Below are 19,066 nucleotides of genomic sequence, written 5' to 3'. Positions count from 1 at the left end.
CCAATGATTTGGATCTTATAGAGTACGTCCCCCTCAGGATGATAGCTTCGATTCCATTCTGAAGGTTCCATGGACTACAAACAAGTAAAAAATGATTATCCAATGATTTGGATATTAGAGTATGTCATCCTCATGGATGATAGCTTCAATTTTCTAAAAGGTTTTGGATTTTGTAGGCACTCACAGTGATTTGGAATCGATTTGGGTACACATTATCAAGCAGGTTCCTTGAGGCGCATGTGAGTAAACTTGTCTTTATGTTTAGCGGTGATATGTAATTATCGATGGACGAAAATAACATTTATATATTGAGAAAATTACTATTGGCTTGGGGGTTATTTGATTGTATAATGATTTTCTGACGCCCTCTCTAATACATACCACTCTACGCCTTCATCAAAGATCTATAGATCTATTGTCTTGGGATATGCATAATTATAAATCTTTTTCTTGTGTGTCCTGAGGCAAATGATCTACGGTTCTATGATGGGGGGCATGTGTCGGTGGTGGGAACCATATTATCACGACCCTATTTTATTTGTTTTATTTGATTTGATTTGACTTTATTTTATTTTGTGGAAATTATTTGGGACCTGTTTGTTAATTCAGTCCCATGGGTTTCGATGATGTATAGGTTGATGATTATGCATGTGAATCTTATAAAATAATTTAGGACTTATTAAACTATTAGGTATGATGTATAATAATAAGTATACACCAAATCATATTTTATATTAGGAATATTTTACATAACATTATTAACTGAAGTCAAAATTATATTAGTTGGTTGGGATAGTTATGCAATTACTTGTACTTGGCTGTTTTTTTTTATATAATGCAGATCTAGGAGAATTTACACACATAGTCTATAGAAATTTGGGCATAACTTTGTCACACGAACTTGGAATTTGACGATTCCAAAAGCATTGGAAAGATGACTTTGAGGATTACGCGACAAAATGCCTAGGTGCTCATTCTACAATGTAAAATTAATGTAACTTACGGAAGCATTTCGGTATCGTTTACCATTATGAAATTTCAGTCAAAGTTAAACTTTTTATTTTTAAATTCTTTGACTGCGAATAACTCTAGCATAATCGTGATTCTGAAGTTGTGGCAGAAGAAAGTTTTAATGTACTTAAGACTCTTAATCCAATTAGAAAGTAATTGGGACTTTACTAATTTTAGACTTACTATAAATAGTTACGCAATTAGAGAAGGATTTGGATTCTTTATGTAAATACATATATTAGAGTAGGATTGGTTTCCTTTCTTCTCTTATGAATATGGAAGGACAAGAATGATAAAGGAAATTTTTTTCTCCTTTAACGTATTTGTTCTTCCACAATGGTGTGTTTGGATTATGTAACTGCATGTGTGGAGCCCATTTCTACCATGCTCTGATATAAAGACACATGTTCTATCGAATTTAGTGGGCCCAACCTAAATAATATGAGTTGATGGCTTATTAGAGAGCTTGATTATTTTAACGTCATCAATTATTTTCCTAATCACATTGAGATCAAATGTTTAGGTAAGTATTATGACACTCTTTTTTTACTCCACTACTGTACAAATTTTGTAAATTGGGAACACCTCTAGTGTATGATACATAAACCATGTAAGTTAGATTTACTATGATACGTGAGAGAGAAAAAAAAATGATGTAAGACATCTTTATAGGGCTGTTTTCAGGATATAAGATGAATTCGAGTGGTATTTTAAGAAGAGAACATGTTTATTTTTTATTTTTTATACTGTCAGCTCTTCTATGTACCTGCTGAGTTGAGGCTTGAGCCTTGTCTGTACCCCAAGCAAGGCTTAAGCTTTAACATGAGGCATACGCCTATTGGGCAAAACCTTGTGCCTCACTCGTCTCAAGGTGGGAGAGATCAAGATGCGTGACACGACTACAAAATTGGAGATGATAATACATGCTGTAATTTATGCATAGAATGTATGGTATCTTAGTATAAACTGACTTAAAAGTTAGTGCATCTTTGGGAATCTAGAAATAAGTCCAACTGGTGATAAGATTCAAGGAGAGTTGATTAAGAATATATGCTGGTCTGTAATGAAGCCATTGATAGCATCTCTGAGAAATACACCAATGCAGGTCAAAGACTCTAAAAAGGGGAAGAAAGGAAGGCTAGAGAGAAAAAAGATATGGATGAGGTGGCATGACAAACGGTTTAAATTTTTGCATTGTCTTAGAATGTTTCGGTCGAGTCCAGAATGTTAAACCCCAAAAAATTCAATGTGTTGGATTGTTTTGTAATGGATCGGAATGGCTTGGTTGAGCCCCCGAATATTTGAGTCAAGGCTTGGATGATAATGATGATGACAATCCGTATGATATTTTGGACAGATATTTCTAACCAATTTGCTGAACATCTATATGCACTTTTCCGAATGAAATGATTTAGGGTTACAATTTTAATTTTTTAAAGTATGAATCAACAGAAATGAATTTTTAAGTTATTATGTACATGCATTTATTTATAACTTAGCTCAATTGAAAATAACAAGAACTGCATTGGTGCAGCTCAGCAGCTCAATCAATGGCGAAAGAAAGTAGTCTAATTCTTATGCCAGTGGCAAGTGAAGACCAATATGTTGAGCCTATCGGTAGTCCCATGGCTGATTCTAAAAAAAGTGGTCTAGTTCTTAGGCCAGTGTCAGCCGGTGAATCAGGTCAAGGCTTGCCTTATGCTCCTATAGATTGGCCCAAACGCGGTGACATATGGAGATGGAAGGTAGGAAAGAGAATAACTAAGTCTGGCTTCATGGCTGATCGGAACCTGTATCTTCCAAGCAGTCTTAAGAAGTGTTTCCGTGGGATACGGCTCGCAAGCCTTCCGGCAGTTAAAGAATTTATCAGTAAGCAATTCTGTGATGCTGACCTTGAGGCCTTCCTCGGCTCTTTCAGTTGGAAGATCCCTTCAAAGGAATGGCGCGAGGATAAAGGTCTGGTTTCAATTTAGCTCTATTATTTTCTGTTTATATAGAAATCAAATCTATTTAATTTTTTAAGATTCTGTATCAGCTTCAGTTGCCAGTTTTAGTTTTTTTTAGCTATATATATTTTTTTCAGAATAAGAAGGGGTTCACAAGGGGTTCTAACCTAAGACCTTGAGAACATCCTCCCAATGTCCTACCACTAAGCCAAGTGGTCCTTCTTTAAACCATATTTTCTCACTTGAACAAAATTTCTTTCTAAAAGAAATCGAATGTTTAATTTCAGGAAAATAGTATTTTTTTTTCGAAAGTTTTGTCCATATCTTCTGATATACAAGTTTGGTCTCAAGATAAAATGATAGCATTATTAGAAAGCCTTCTTTGTTGAAATCTTCAGACGATATCAATCACTAATATTTTGTCCAAATATAAGTTATCTCGTGGGTACATGGACATAAATGTGGCACATTTTGTTTCATTTGGACGTAGTAATTATTTTGTCACCATTGGTTAAATAGATCGGACTGCTAGCTTCAGCATACAACCTATGGAAGAGACGGCTGAACATCATGGGTCAGAATCAGATACTGGACCCATGGCTTGTAAGATGACTTCCGAATATAAGAAAGAATGTTCGGAACTTGAGGAAGAGGTCAATCAAGTTCTCAAAGACTTGAAAAATTCACAAGAGTTGGAATATAAGATGGCGGAGGAAAGGCTTAATGCTCAAAAGGAAGTCATTGTTGGTTTGTATCAACAGCTCGAAGCAGAAAGGTCCGAACTAGCAGGAAGCACCGCATCGACCACGGTTTATGAAATTGATATCCTTATCAACAATATTTCAAGAAAAATAGATCAGATAAAGAAGGAGACCTCAAAGCTCAAGGGAATCGAGGAAGTCGCCAAAGGATTTGGAAGGACTGCTAAAGGTATTCTAAAAGAACACTTCGGTTTTCCAACTGAAGATTGAAATAAAAAGTTTGTTAATTTGACAAGTTCTCAACTTTCTGCATTTGACATTTATTGATCATTTAATTTTCTGGACATGGAGTATACATTAGTTGAGCACCATTTGACTGTTTGTAAAACTGGTACAGTAATTCTATGCTTAATTTTCAATATATATATATTATCTTCGATGGTGATGGTATCTGCCATCTGGTATCAGTTTGCTCCGTAATTGATGAGTGTATATTTTTCTCCAACTCTCCGGTGTGTCATACCCTAGTTAACCCCCGTGACCCTCTTATATTAATAGTTCTCACCCTCTCCAATAGATCACTCTTTTGGACACCACACATATATTAGTTGACTGACAGATTGGATGTTAGGGATTCCAAAGAAAAATATATACATGTTTGGGTGATGATATTAAAAAATAATTTCTTAAAATATTTTTTAATAAAAGAAATTATCTTTTAATAATTTTCTCAAAAATTTATTTTGTTGAATGCGGCTAAGAAGAGTAATGATAATCTGATTCCCCCACGTGGCATACTGAAAATACTCAACTGACGTGAGGTGTGCCAAAATCATAGATTTCCTGTCATAGGGATACACAACTCCACAAATTTATGGGGATGTGCGGTCGTGTATCCCGAGACATAGAGTCTATGGTTCTGGCACACCCCACGTTATGTGAGTATTTTGAATATGCCACGTGGGGGAGTCGTATAATCATGACTCTTGTTAGAAATTCTCCAACAAGTTATTGGAAAAATAATAGAATATAACATTTTTTCATGTTATGTATGCACTCTCATGTTTGATTTTCGGTCTATCGAAGATATCCACCAAAAGCAATCAATTTATCTTTTATTTCTAATTTTTTAAAATTATTTATATATTTGTAGACACCCCAATTTACACGAACCCGTAGGAAAATTCAAATTTTCTCGAATTGATTCAAACTAAGAACTCAAGCCTATCACGGACCCGCATTGCCACTTGGCATCATTTTCATGCATACATGAATCATGTCACATAGTTTGCATGCTCAACCTTATCCCTAACCCGGTCTAAATTCACTCCACTTCTATGATCCAATCCGGATCCGTAATCGTTCTCCATTCACCACCCCATCACCTATACCACAACCAAGGTCCATTTCCTAATCCAACCTAAGTTCAAGACAAAGCCTACCTTCTAACCCAAATTCAAGTCCATTCTTTTAGCCTACCCTTTAAGCCCATAATTCATAACCCAAGTCCATTACCTAAGTCCAATACCAAGTCCATTCTTTCACACCCCTCAAAAGATAACACATGTTTATCTCTCATAAGTCCTCAATACCCAATGCATCATTTAATTGGAGAGTCAACTCTTCCTTTTGAAAATTCAAGAATGTCCTTTTCAAAAAGGTTGGTTAAACCAAAAAGGTTATTAGGTCTTTGGTAATAATTCATAAAGTTGAGAGAATTTCCAATCATACCCTCAAAAGGTGGGAATCTTCAAGTACATACATAGAATTCTCCCATTGGTCCATTTTAAAATTATACTTCCACCATTGCTTTATAAGTTATTTACAAATGAACCAATGTCTACTTTTCACTTACCACTTCACCTTTACACATGTCATTCTCTTATTCATCCTCCCAAAAGTACTTTTGTTCTCCCATTGGTCCATTTAAAAAATATACTTCCACCCTTGCTTTATGTGTTATTTACAAATGAATCAAGTTCTACTTTTTATCTATCACTCCACCTTTATACATGTCACTCCCTTATTCACCCGCCCAAAAGTACTTTTGTTCTCTCACCTTTATTTATCAAAAAATCAAAGATCAAAGAATGCTTTTAGGGTTTCTTCACAAATGTCATCTTTACCCCCATACAAATGAAAAATCCAAAAAGAAATAACCTAAATCTCATGTCCATTTTCTTTATTTTTAGGGTTGGACCACTTTATCCTAAAAAATTCTTCAAAAACTCTATAAATACCCTCATTTTCTAAGAACAATTCATGCTCTCAAACCCCCATCTTTCAACCTAAAATTCTACCAAAATTTTTACTCATCTCTCATTTCTCAACCTTCAACTCTCCCAACCCTCAACTACATCCTTCAACTCTTAAGTTCATTTCTTAAGGTCAAGTTCATTCAAGACCTCCAAGGGGACAAGGTGGTATAGTAATTGTTATTTATTTTTTAATTTGCATCTTCTTCTTCTAACCCTCTTTTTTTTTTCTTAGAAACCTTTAAGATGTAATGGAGAACCCCCCTTCATCCCGAGTAAATTGAACCTCAATCTTGGGCATGGAATGCTTGAGACGGTTTGATTGAAAGGATGAAGATTGAAGTCATTTTTAACCTATTCTCATATCATGCATCATAATGTACACTATGCACACACATCACATGATCGATTGTAGATCTTGCTAAATAAATGCAGAGATTAAGATGTGAATTAAGACTTTGGGCAAGTCGAATTCGTTCCACAGGGACAGTTTAGATTTAAAGATTCAATCGGATAAAAGTCCAAAACAGAATTGGAAAAAAGATTTTTCTTAAAAACAAAATTGATTTGTTTTAAAAATAATGAAGAAATTAACAACTAATTTGTAAATGAAATTGAAACTACAAATAGAGATTGAGGATATAAGAAAGAGAGATTAGAGAAGTCAATCAAATCCTTGCAATTAATCCATAATGTAGATAAATTCTGAAATTAACTCAATCCATGGAGCAAGTCATTGCTCATGGATCGGAAGATGGATCAATTAAATTTTTGAAAGAAATTAGAAGCTATTCATGAAAATCCTAATATGATGGAGATTGCCCAATTTATATTCTGATTCTTCACAAAGCATAACCGTTCTTGAACTTATCTAAGTAATGGCTATCAAAGTTGAATCAGAAATATAAACTAGATTACCTTAATCAGAGGAGAATTTTCATGAATAATAACATGTAAGCAAAGCAAGAATATAAATCTACATTAGAGGGATTAATTTGCTCTGGCTTTCTTAACTTCTCTAATGAGAATTTAGCCAATCATCGCAAGAACTAAAATTACAGAAATTAATAAAAGAGAAAAGAGAGAATAGGTGAAGAAGATGATGATTGATTAGTAATGCTCCTTTAATAGCTCTCCAAAGGATTACAAGAAGTATGAATGGATCACTCTTGAAGTTCTCACTACACTTAAGAGGTCTCTGAACAGAAAATTACAAAGAATTAAAAAGAGGAGAAATAAAAAATTAGAGAAGAAGAGAGCAAGGAGAAGACCCCTTCTCTAAAATCAACCCTCCAATTTATAACATTCGTATTCGGGTAATCGGGTCAACTTTTCGGATGATTCGCTTCGAACTACCCATTCAGTTACAACCACCGAAGCAATTGGAAGCTTCTGTGAAAATCTCGAGGACAAATTCCTCGAGATGACCGCGGCGCGGTCATGCCTAGCCGCGACGCGGTGACGTGGCGCCCAAATCCTTCAAGGTTTTTCTGGATGTTTCCTTTCGGCTCGTGTATTGTAACCACTACAAAATATGAGGTATTTAGAGGCGGTTTTAAACTGCCTCCAATTTCGACAAAACCGCCTCCAATATATTTAAGGGCGGTTTAGTCAAACCGCCCACTATAGTGGCGTCGCTGATTCCTTTTAGTGGCCAACTAAGGGCAGTTCTAAAACCGTCTCTAAATAATGATTTAAGGGCGTTTTTTATATTTTTAGAGGCTATTTGAAAACCGCCTCTAATAATAATAATTTAATGGCGGTTTAAAAACCGCCTCTAAAGAATATGATTTAAGGGCGGTTATTATATTTTAGAGGCTATTTGAAAATCGCCTCTAATAATAATGATTTAATGGCAGTTTTAAAACCGCCTCTAAAGACTATGATTTAAGGGCGATTCTTATACTTTAAAGGCAGTTTAAAAACCGCCCTTAATAATAAATTTAGTTTTAAAAAAAAACAACATTAGAGGCAGTTCAAAACCGCCTCTAATGTTGTAATAAAAATTTAATAAAATATTCATTCCAAAATAAATTCTGCAATTATATAAAGAAAAAGAGCTGCAATTGGCACCCCAAATTTCACTTATTACATGTTTATAAAAATATGCCACAACCTGTAAATGAATATTTTACCAAACATGTTTAGGATTCCTCAAAGATGATAGACCTGAGTTCTGTCATACACGTTTGATGACAATAGTATTATTTTATTATAGATAACAATAACATTAGTAAACAAATAAATAAATTATAATTAAATGGTACAAAAAATCAACTTACACAAATACGAACTTTCCATCAATGTTTAAAGATATACTTCCAGTATATTTACATGAAATTAAAAATAGTTTTTATTTGCAAGATTAAAGAAAGATGAGGAAAAAAATACAAAGATAGCAACTCCACATTAGGATAAATAGAAGCAGAAGAATCTTCTACTGAGGCCAATAATGCTCGATTAGCAAATTAAATGATTTGGGACCAACACTACGAATTATTGAATGGAAGTGAAGCTTGCAATAGATTGGATGGTTACATCAACAACCAAGACCATATGGTCACCAATATCATGGTGAAACAATACCTGAGACCAGAAGCACCAGTTTGAAGAGAAGCCTCAACAACTAAATCATCATACAAAAGCAAGCCCAGCCCTACCTCACCTCCCACTGTAAATTTACAAAAGCCAACCTTGTAAACTTTATGTACAAATTAAAGACTCTTTGGGTGGTTGCAACCAAAGAATCCATATCCCTTAAGTTTACAAATTAAAGACTACAAAATTAGAATATCACAAAACCTAGTTCTATGAAGAATTTCCATTTTGCAAGAAAGTACTGAAAAATGCATAAACTGTTAATTTGATATGGAAACCATACTCATTTGCTCCATCAGAAGCAGATGTAGTGCTCACTGGGGCCCTGTAGCATGAGATTCCGTAAGAACATACAGATTGAAGTCAACAAATTCAAATAATATTGTCAAGAAGCATATAGGATCAACTTACGGCGCTTGGGGAGGGACTACAGGTACCGGAGTAGGAATAGAAGTTGGTGTAGTCATCGCAGGCTGTTCAATTATAGGTACAAGTTTTTAACAAAGAGTTATGAAATTAGAAATAGATATATCCCATCACTAAAATGATGCAGCAAAGGATACCTGAACAGATGAGGCCCCTGCTAAACCTATAGTTTTGCTCTACAAACATACCAAAAGAATTAGAACCGTAGATTAGATAGGAAAAGCAAAGAATAAAGAAAATAGAAAGACCTAAGTAAAAATATTACATTACATTAAGCATGCTTGTAAGAAGTTACTTTTCATGTCATGGGCTGATCCAAACTGACCTTGTTCTCTACTTTGATGGTGATTCGACATTATCACCTGCACTTCCCAAAGAAGAAATTAAGGTGTTAGCCTGGTTTTTATATGAATGTCAACATCCGGCCCTGCATTGAAACGTGTCATTCAAGAACAGGATCATGTCTTATGCTTTTTCTGTAAAACAATTATCTAAATCCAATGGTTAGAAATCAGTAATAAATAATACTTATATCAATGGCTACAAATAGGCATTAAAAAATGTGGCCTTTTATATCTTAGTGGGTCCCAAGAATGTGGCCTTTGAGATGAATCTTAGAGTTATGGATCATGGTAAAGGAATGATACTAGCACAATTTGATATACTAGAAAATGTAAGTTCTTTAATATACTAGTTGTGTATCATTTATTACCAATTGTAATCCGTTAGGTTAGAATTGACATTGATCAATACCAATCTGAAATGTTTGCCATATGTTACAGATCTGATCGGATTAGTGAATTTTTTAACCAAATACGATTCGATTAAAGTTTAGTCAACTCAAAACTAATTGGATCCAACATCAAGAGCTCTGGGATTTTTTCATTATTAAGATATTGGGTTTTGGGGAAAATTTGAGAGAGCAACTAAAAATGGTGTGAACCATTCCAATCTCTTTAACCATTCCAACACTCTTTCCCTCTATTCCCAACTTGAAATTTCTCCAAAAAACAAGAAAACCAAAACGTCTCTCGTTGCTCAACTGTCGTGGAACGGTCCTCTCTCTTCTGTCAAACTAATCCTCCAAGTCAAAAACCTTGGAGTAAGCTTTAATGTGTGTGCTGGCAGCAACATTGCAGCAACACATAAGGAAGGATGAGGGTGCAGGTGTAGCAACTAATATTTTGACTATAGTGTAGTCTTGTTGCAATGATTTGAGGGTAAACAATGATATTACAGTACCATTGTTTCTATTGAAGAGCACGAGATTTCCTATTTAAGTCATGTTTAGGCCTATAACAGATTTACCAGTTGTGTTTGTAGACCAAACAAAAGTACCATCGACGTCTCGTAAGATCAAATTTCCTTCTTGAATGAGTTGCAATATTTATACAGCACATTTGATTTTCTACAAAGACGTGTGAAGAGCAAATCGGATCGTATAAACATTTGACCCTGAGTTCTAAAGAGTAATTGAAACAACAGAAATGTACATGGAAAGAAATCCCAGAAATGAAAGAAATATAAACAAGAAGGGAGTTGGGAACAAATCTGCTAAATCTGACATACTAAAAGAAACAATTTTACAATTGTTCTCAACCCATACCATGTTACCATAACTCCCCTCCCGCACCCACCTCGATGGGTTGCACAACAAGAGACTTTCATGAAACAACATGAGTGCAGATAAAGAGGTAATGTTATCAGAAAAACATAAATAAAAGCAAGATCTAACAATTTCACCCAATAATTTTCTAATTTCAATCCAACCTATCATATGAATCATAAAAGTTCAAGAATTTAAAATGCATTCCACTGAATCGATAAGCCATGTTTATAAGATAGATAAAATCACTAAATGCACAAAACCCATATCGAATCAAGGTAGGAGTGAAAGAAAGAAGAAAAGGAAGCCCTTTTACCTGCAAATTTCAAGGAAGAAAGAGTGGTCTGATAGGAGAGAGAGCAATACAAGCATCCATAAACCATGGGACCTGAAACAAGTGAAAAAATCAGAAACACAAACATGCTAACTATTAAAGATTGGATCTTGCTCTGTTAATACCTAACTATTACCTAAAACAGGTCCTCTTCCAGCTTCATTGATGCCCATCATGCATGGCTTATTAGGTATCAGTAAATTTTTCAGATTGAATAAATAAAGATAATTATAATATTACATAATATAATATGTGGAACACAAACCATCTACACCATTAAAAGGGAGCAAAAACGTATCACTATGCATCATTCAATCGATGCTTCAAAACTAAGATACAATATATGTTCTATTAATTTCTGATTAATAGCTCGATCAAAATCTAGCTTGGACTTGGGCTAAGCCCTTGCACAACCTTGCCAACCAGAGCCATAGATGCCTTTCACTCATATCTCGATGGAAAGCATTTATAGTTCACAAACACCTCCTAGTCAGCAAAATACAATATGAAATCAATATTTGAAGTCACTTCAGCATTATTCAACTTTTAATAATTACTGGTAGGTGTTGGCATGTGCAATGCACCAAGGGTGAATGATTGAAACCCTCCTCCCACACCTCAACACATGCAACTTACGCCATGATCCCAAGGGAATTTTAAAAGGAGATGTTTTAGGATTGAAACCCTCCTCCCTCACCTCAACACATGCCACGTACGCCTTGATCCCAAGGGAATTTTAAAAGATGTTTTAGGTGAAGACCATAATGCTTTCACATTTATATATATAATCTTTATTATTATCAAGGTTATTTGAAGTAAAACGAATAAAATTACTTCCCATCCCCCGTGATCACATTTGTTAGATTTTTTCATAGTTGTGCTTTTATTTATGTTCTCAACCCATACCATGTTACCATAAATTCCAGCACCCACCTCGATGGGTTGCACAGCAAGAGACTTTCATGAAACAACATGAGTGCAGTTATCACCAAAGGTTAAAAATAAATAAAGCTAATGTTACATACATCAAGTCACTAACCACCAACAACAAAAACAATAAAAATGTATGCCCCTTTATTTTGTCACAAAAATTATCTTTAAGGTAATTAGGCTGAATCATATGGTGCATATGTATCATGACATGTGTTACTACTTCATTGGTTTAATTGTCAAAAGAATACGCTAAATCCAAGTAGACAAGAAAACCAGAGTATATAGAAATCTCCTGAATTCGAAGGAGTCGATAAACTCAAAAAGGCAAAAGGCAATTCACATCCGCAATTTTGCTTTTGGAAAAGCATAAGATGATACCTGCTCATGTGCATATAAAAAATCCTCCATGCCTAGAGAATGGATGCCCGCACAGCCATGCAAAGGAGGTAACGATCTGTTCTCTGCTAATGCCAAACTTTTCTCTTGAAAGTTGGGCCAACATAAATTTCAGATTGTCTGATAGGCATTAAAGGCATCAACAAACAATATCGATAATTTCAATCAACACCACGCAAAGAATATTGAATTAATGATGCTAACAAATTCAATTGAATCAAACGCAAATGCATATAAACATATATTTGGTACAAAACCCCAATAAATCATGCCAACATTCAAACTGAAGTATTGATGTAGGCATTGCTAAAGAAACAACAAAACATAATAGTTGTCCACATAATTCAGAATGGGAGCACAAACTAGAGACTTTCTCTAAGACTGAGGACACGATACTTACCTTCTTTTCCTTTTCCAGAATTTCTCTTATGGGACAGTGTGCCACAGTAACACAAAGATTCTGAAATAAAAAGATAAATTAAAAACTCAATACGTGCAGTAGAGCATGCTAGATAAAAAAAAGATTCCAACATTGGAATTGCTGATTGCATTGAACTAAAATTATGTAACCTTTAAGTCACTTCCGGAATATCCATCAGTCATGTTTGCAATTGCTTCCAAGTCAACATCAGGTGCCATCTCTTCTTTGGCCAATATGACTCTAAGAATTTTTTCTCTATTTTGGACATCTGGCAAATTTGCTATCAACCTACAAGGATAAGCAATTAAATGAGAAATTTTCATTATGAAGGGCACTTAAAAGTGAAATTATAATAGAAATCTTGCAATATCTAAGTACCAATACACATTCTTTATCCTTTGTACGCAAGCCATCTCAATTTACCATGAACTCATTTTTCATTTTACGCATGGCTTCATGTTCTTTTGGATTTTCACGTCATCTCAATATGCTGTCAACTTAGCAAAGAACCCACGGAAACAAAGAGAAATGTACTACACTAGGAAATTGGCCATAGAAAGAATTAATACTACCACGAAAGGTAAACTTTGAATGATAAATGATTAATTAATTTAGAAAGAAATATGGAAGCAGTGATATTAAACACTACAACTCAAACCAAACCTTAATGCATATGATTTCAAATTCTACCTCAGAATACTTTTAGCTATGGAATGACAATAAATGCATGTCAATGCACATAATCTAAAATATTGAGAATGAAGACCATTGATAAGAGACGGAAACTTGTTTAATTTGATGAAATATTTCATGGCATTTGATTTTGATTCTGATTCTTGGGCTAAAAGACCTTCGTTTATGCACTTTGGGGCGTAATGCACGTGTTCCTTTTCAAGCATATCCCAAGGTGGTCAATGCACATCCTTTGGGAAAAATCTTGGTTCTTGTAGTGTTCACTTAGAAAGGTGGTAATGATTTTTTCTACTAATAAATATGCCTTCTTCCTAATTTTTGGTGTTGGCAACTTATTTGTTGTGTTTGTGCATCCATGTAATGATTGATTCATTGTGATCACAGTCTACGAGTGTAGCATGTGCTTATGGATATGGTAATTTGTGGAATAATTAGACTTCTATAATACATTTTAATTTATAGGATATTCCTGCATTTTTTTAGCTATTACAACATGTCATATTTTTTTTAAATTAGTAAACAAACATCTTTTTGAATCTATGATCCAATGATGTTACTCTCAATTCAATGTGGATCCTAAACAACACAATTTCACAATTCAACACGACTCTAACAAATATATGTATGCTTAAAAGCCATCTAGGTACAGAAGAAAATGAAGATGTCACTATTTTCAACTAACCTCATCAACAAAAACAACACTAGGAGCAATTTTAATTGCTAGTGAGAAACCACTTTGACATACTTTTCTCCCTCACCAAACCACTGTAACCAACATGAGGTCCTATGTTAGATTCAAGATGAATCTCACAAGAGAATAATATTGAAACAGTTACCACTTATATGTGTAGCAATACCTTTGAAGTAATGCTTGGCATTGATATGTTGATAAAGTTTGCACCTGCCTCAGTTGCAACAGCTTTTGCAAGCATGGTTTTCCTTGTACCATGAGGACCAAAGAGCAGTATTCCCTTGCAAGGCTAGATAAGAGGACATCATTTGACTATTAAAAAACTAATAATAATAATAATAAAATTTAAAATAAATTAATAAAAAATTAACGAGAAGAACTAGTTCAATTCCATGAATATTTTGGACGAGCAGATTCCATCGTGTCGTGCAATTCACTCTGGAAAGGGTAAAAAAAAAATTAGACCTTTGTCAGCTGTCCTTTGCAAAACAGTTCTATCCTTTGTAGAGGAAGCATCACCAATTCCTTCAATGTGTCTTTTACATTTTCTAAGGCTCCAATGTTGTCAAAAATAACTCCAATGTCATTTGGTGGAATAATATCAGCCAAAAGTCTCTTCTCAAATTGATGCTCAGTGACAACATCCTGAAAACCTCAAGATCAAGAAACCCAAAATGTTAAGAAAGGTTAGATAGAGGATGTTAGTACAAAAAGCATGGTGTTATTATGATAGAATCATTAAAAGAAAATATCAACTTCACCTTGAGTGATTTCTGTTGACTAAAATTAAGGAAATGAAAATTTCGTTCACAAATATGAATATTTAAATACTACTATATTCCATTACCATAAGAAATCAAATAGAAAAAAAAAATGAAGAAAGGTATTCAACACTATGTAGGCCTATGCACTAAGCAAAACTAATTGTAAAATAATAGAATTAAGAGTTCAAAAAAGCAATTTCAATTCACGCAATAAAACCATTGCATTGTTTTTTTTTTCTTTTTTTTGATAAGTAAAACCATTGCATTGCTATGAGAAGATGAGAAACTATAACAAATGGAAGGACGCAGTTTAAGGCTTCATGAAATAAGACAACGCTCACAATTCCCAAAACCATTATCACAAGAGGATCCTACCTATAGTTATCTAAAGTGAGGTCAGAGAGATCAAAGAAATTATAACCATGCTTGTCCTTTTACTCATCCTCTATTACATCATTGTTAGGCATAAAAGCAAATCCAAGTGGCAAGGCCTAATCGATGAATTAAAGAACCTAAGTGTACGTGCATAAGAGAATTATGCGAAAAAGAGAAAGATTGAGGCTTCGAGGATGAAAGGTAGTCGTAGTCTAATCATCCATGCATTAAAACACACCATTCTTCATTAATCATTAAATGAATAAGTTACTCCAGATTCATATTTGAGTGGAGTATATGACATAAACCCCCTCAATATCTCTAGGAAGGTTTGTATATGTTGGTGACACGATAAAGAAACTAGTGGAAAATTATTGATTTATAAGGAGTTCTATCAAATTGGGTTGGGTTCATGAATCAGATTCCAATTGACCAACCAATCACAAATTGTTTAAGTAATCATTGAGTTAAAATTTATTATAAAAAATTAAGTAATGCTAACTTCTAAAAAGTTAGAGATGTTTTCAGTGTTCTAAAGAAGTCCTCGACTATGTAGATGGATTCATTTCAGAAACTAGTAATTTTATTAGTAAAGATACAGAGATTGTTCATACTTCAGCCCCCATGTACATTTTGATTTATAGTCTACTAGTAAATATTGTTCCTCTATGCTGATGTCTAGGGTTGGGTAAATCAGATTTTAGTGACATATTATCAAATGCATAGATATTCAAGAGTAGCTCGGATTGCATTTAGCACACACACGACGAACACAAACTACAACCATGAATCAATTGTGGTCCAAATGGCTTAGAAAATAAACATTCAACATTATTCAGAGCAAGAACATCAACCAAATGAATAGATTGGTGTTTGTGTTTGAACATAAAAGAGTAATCCACACACACACACATAAAATGAAGGATTTTAGTTGCACACTTGCTCTAGCTCAAACAAATATTATAATCAAACCACTAAAACATCCTATCCATAATTAAAACTGAAAACCCTAGAAACAAAACAAGGGAAAAATCAATGAGGATCCGAAAAATACTTGTAATCTTTAATGTTGTTTGAAGATTTAAAGAGAAATCAAAGAGTGTGAGAGGAAGAAAGGAGAATCAAACACTGATTCGATAAAATTATGCCCAGAATGTAAAATACAAATTTATTTAATACAAAAAAGGATAAGAAATAAAATTCCAGAATGTAAAATACAAATTTACCCACAAAGATTGCCAGACTAGTCAAGAAATGTTGCATTAAAAGACGAAATGGAAGAAAGAAATACTTATAATTTCAACAGAAATAGTTTAAAAAAGTCCCTCGACATTTTATTTACAATTTTATATTATTAATAGAGGATAAAAAACTAAAATTCTAGAAAATCAAATACAAATTTACCCACAAAATCATTGAAACACAAATTAAGAAAGAATAAAAAAAGGATCTCATTGCAATCTCTAATATGTGAACATTAGAGATACTTTTAGTTCACTGAAAACTAAAAAACTATTAGAAAGATCTACCAAGAAATTCTGAAAAAAAAAATTGAAAATCGAATGGAATTATAAACAAAAAAACAGAACCCAAATTTAAAACGAAAGGGAAAGAAAGAAAGAAAAAAAAAACCTTTGAGGATCGAGGAAGTGGAGTAGAGTAAGAAGCGACATCTACAGATGGAGACGACACCTCTGAACTTTTAGAACCACTGAGATTAAAATTGAGAGCGACCTTCGGTTTCCACCATTTACTTCCCATTTTTCTGTATAAAAAAAACTCTTCAATTGGTTCTAAATTGGGATTCAAAACCAGAGGAGCTCAAATAGATGAATCAAAATCAAAGAAACTAAGGAGATTTGATTGGGGATTTTGATAGTTTGAATCAAATGAGGAAGAAAGGGAGATCGAGAGTTTTAGGGTTGCTGTGAGAAAATCTTGCCCAAAAACCAAACCCAAAGTGTGAGAATTGAAGGAGAAAGAAAAAGAGATTGAGGGTTTTAGGGTTGCCGCGCGAGAAAATCTCGACCAAAAATCAAATCGTGAAATATAGATACAGATTCGCGCCAAAGTCGACAGCGAATTAGCAAAAATCTCCCCCTTTGCGTCTCTTTGGAGGCTTTTTATAAAAAAAAATTGATGGCTTCTCATTGTTTGAGGCATTTCTACATATCATTTGAGGCGTTTCTACGAATCGCCGCTGATTTGGTGTCTAGGGAGGCGCTTCCGCTAAAATCGCCCCTGTTTCTACTTAGTTGGTGGCGCTTCACAAAACCACCTAGAAAAAATGCCTCTAAAAATAGGCGTTTTTGTAGTGAACCATAATTGTTTCGCGATTTGATAACTTCCACGTGCGCTACAATTAACACTAATATATCATTAGCTCTATTAATTTGGATAAATAAAATAATTTTGTAATTATTTAAAGGAACTAACATTTATGCAATGGTAATCTTAATGCAATTACGGTCCCAAAATCGAATAATTAGGACCTTATCACACCCCAAACCTCAATTTTGCTAGTCCCGAGCAAAACTTAAATGTAAATAACTCCTCTTTCGTGAGGTTCCCGACTGCATTTAGCTTATGCAGTAAGCCCTTAAACCCCTAGGTTACCCCTAGTGGACGAGTTTGACTTGTGAGGGTTTGCAGTGAATATACCTACAAAATTCTAACATTTTGAAAGATAACAACTTCAAAATTATTGCATATAGTGCCATCACACCCATTTTCAAAATCCAGTCAAAGGTCTATTTGAGTAAAAATTCTTTTTATTCATCATTTTCAGAAATATCTTGAGTGTGTGAACAAATTTTTCTGATTGTAACAAAGATTTTTCAGAACAGGGTTTCCCTTCTTAATTGTTAAGATGGTTGGGTCTGCCTAACTTCTAACTCGAAATTGAGCCTCCTGTCTGGGATTGTGAGAAGTATGGATGTTCACTTTAATACCTCTAAGGAGCTTTATCTGTGATATTCCAGTGTACTCACGTTTTTACCATTGACGGCTTTCACCCTACTGAACTATTTTGGTCTCATTGGACTCTCTTCACAATTTGCACATTTTCAGTTCTAACATTCACATCTTTCTGTTTTTCTTTTCAACATTTCTCATGCTTTTCATTTTTTCGATATATTTTTTTTTTCAAAAAGCAGGTAGCCCTTTTCAAGGTACCCAGTCTAATCCCATGGTTGCTGTCTCAAAAATATCAACTACCGTTCTGTTTTTCTTTTATTCAGCCAACCAAAGGACAAGGAGGTCAAAGTTCAGTATTTTCCAAGCTTTTCCTCTCATTCTAGACAGCGAAGAAGACAACTCTTAATCCAAAATAACTTTTTCACTACAATCAAAAGTGACATGAATTTTATTTTTTAAAATATCTTATTTTTGAGGAATAAGAATTTATAAACAAATTGGACATGAGCTTGGTTTAAAAATTCGTATGATGACAGTACATATAAAAATTTTGATGAAGGTATTTTTGAAAAATGTACCGAAAACAATGTACAAAAATTGAAAAATTGAAAAATTGAAATGTGCTATCCCACACCCCCAAACCTAAATTTAGCATTGTCCTCAATGATTAAAGAGTATGAGTTTAGAGTACACCTGAAAACGGATTTCATTACATTGCAGAAGTTGTGGGTACAACCAAAAGAAGTGTTCCGCATAGGATGTAGAAGCTAAGAAGCACGCCACAAAGAGTTTAAGCAATAGAAAGTATGCCAAAATAAGTGGTCCGAATTTTTTTTTTTTGTTTTTTTGTTTCTTTTTTTGAGAAGATTTAAACTTTTTGAAAAGGTGAGTAAATGTGGAAAAAATTGACAGAATATGCACAAAAATCAAGGGTTACCTCCCGAAATAGCGCTAAGTTTAATGTCTTCAGCCAGACATGGAACTGGAGCTAATCCTGGTA

The 19,066-nt window shown here is 34.1% G+C and overlaps 2 protein-coding genes across 50 annotated transcripts; one reads left to right on the top strand and one right to left on the bottom strand.

The window, feature by feature from the left end:
- Positions 1 to 2,556: 2,556 nt before the first annotated feature.
- LOC147380955 (uncharacterized) lies at positions 2,557 to 4,508 on the top strand. The gene is made up of 2 exons (XM_086431017.1): positions 2,557 to 2,967; positions 3,477 to 4,508. The coding sequence occupies exons 1-2, from the start codon at positions 2,562 to 2,564 to the stop codon at positions 3,926 to 3,928; spliced, it is 858 nt and encodes a 285-aa protein (XP_086287143.1). The 5' UTR covers positions 2,557 to 2,561; the 3' UTR covers positions 3,929 to 4,508.
- Positions 4,509 to 8,149: 3,641 nt separating this feature from the next.
- Positions 8,150 to 17,461, bottom strand: LOC147380954 (uncharacterized). 49 transcript variants are annotated; one of them, XR_015174908.1, is made up of 13 exons: positions 16,783 to 17,461; positions 14,477 to 14,656; positions 14,178 to 14,300; positions 14,003 to 14,085; positions 12,777 to 12,915; positions 12,607 to 12,666; positions 12,189 to 12,326; positions 11,003 to 11,034; positions 10,860 to 10,931; positions 9,203 to 9,299; positions 9,075 to 9,113; positions 8,923 to 8,984; positions 8,150 to 8,836 (listed from the first exon to the last, which is right to left on the bottom strand). XR_015174908.1 is itself a non-coding variant. In XM_086431014.1 (7 exons), exons 3-6 carry the CDS (start codon positions 14,267 to 14,269, stop codon positions 10,869 to 10,871), a joined length of 354 nt encoding a protein of 117 aa, XP_086287140.1. In that variant the 5' UTR covers positions 14,270 to 14,300; positions 14,477 to 14,656; positions 16,783 to 17,461; the 3' UTR covers positions 9,371 to 10,345; positions 10,860 to 10,868. The 49 variants fall into 49 exon arrangements, 2 of the variants coding, with proteins under 2 accessions (XP_086287140.1, XP_086287139.1); XR_015174907.1 differs by having other exon boundaries at positions 11,014 to 11,034; XR_015174896.1 differs by having other exon boundaries at positions 8,150 to 8,584; positions 8,795 to 8,836; positions 10,860 to 12,326.
- Between the last annotated feature and the right edge of the window lie 1,605 nt (positions 17,462 to 19,066).

Source organism: Akebia trifoliata, unplaced genomic scaffold (genome assembly GCF_017979445.1).
Source record: "Akebia trifoliata isolate Shusen 1 unplaced genomic scaffold, ASM1797944v1 Contig00857, whole genome shotgun sequence".
In the NCBI taxonomy this organism is placed as follows: Eukaryota; Viridiplantae; Streptophyta; class Magnoliopsida; order Ranunculales; family Lardizabalaceae; genus Akebia; species Akebia trifoliata.
Note: the sequence above shows the minus strand (reverse complement) of the source record. Positions and strands in the feature narration are given on the sequence as shown.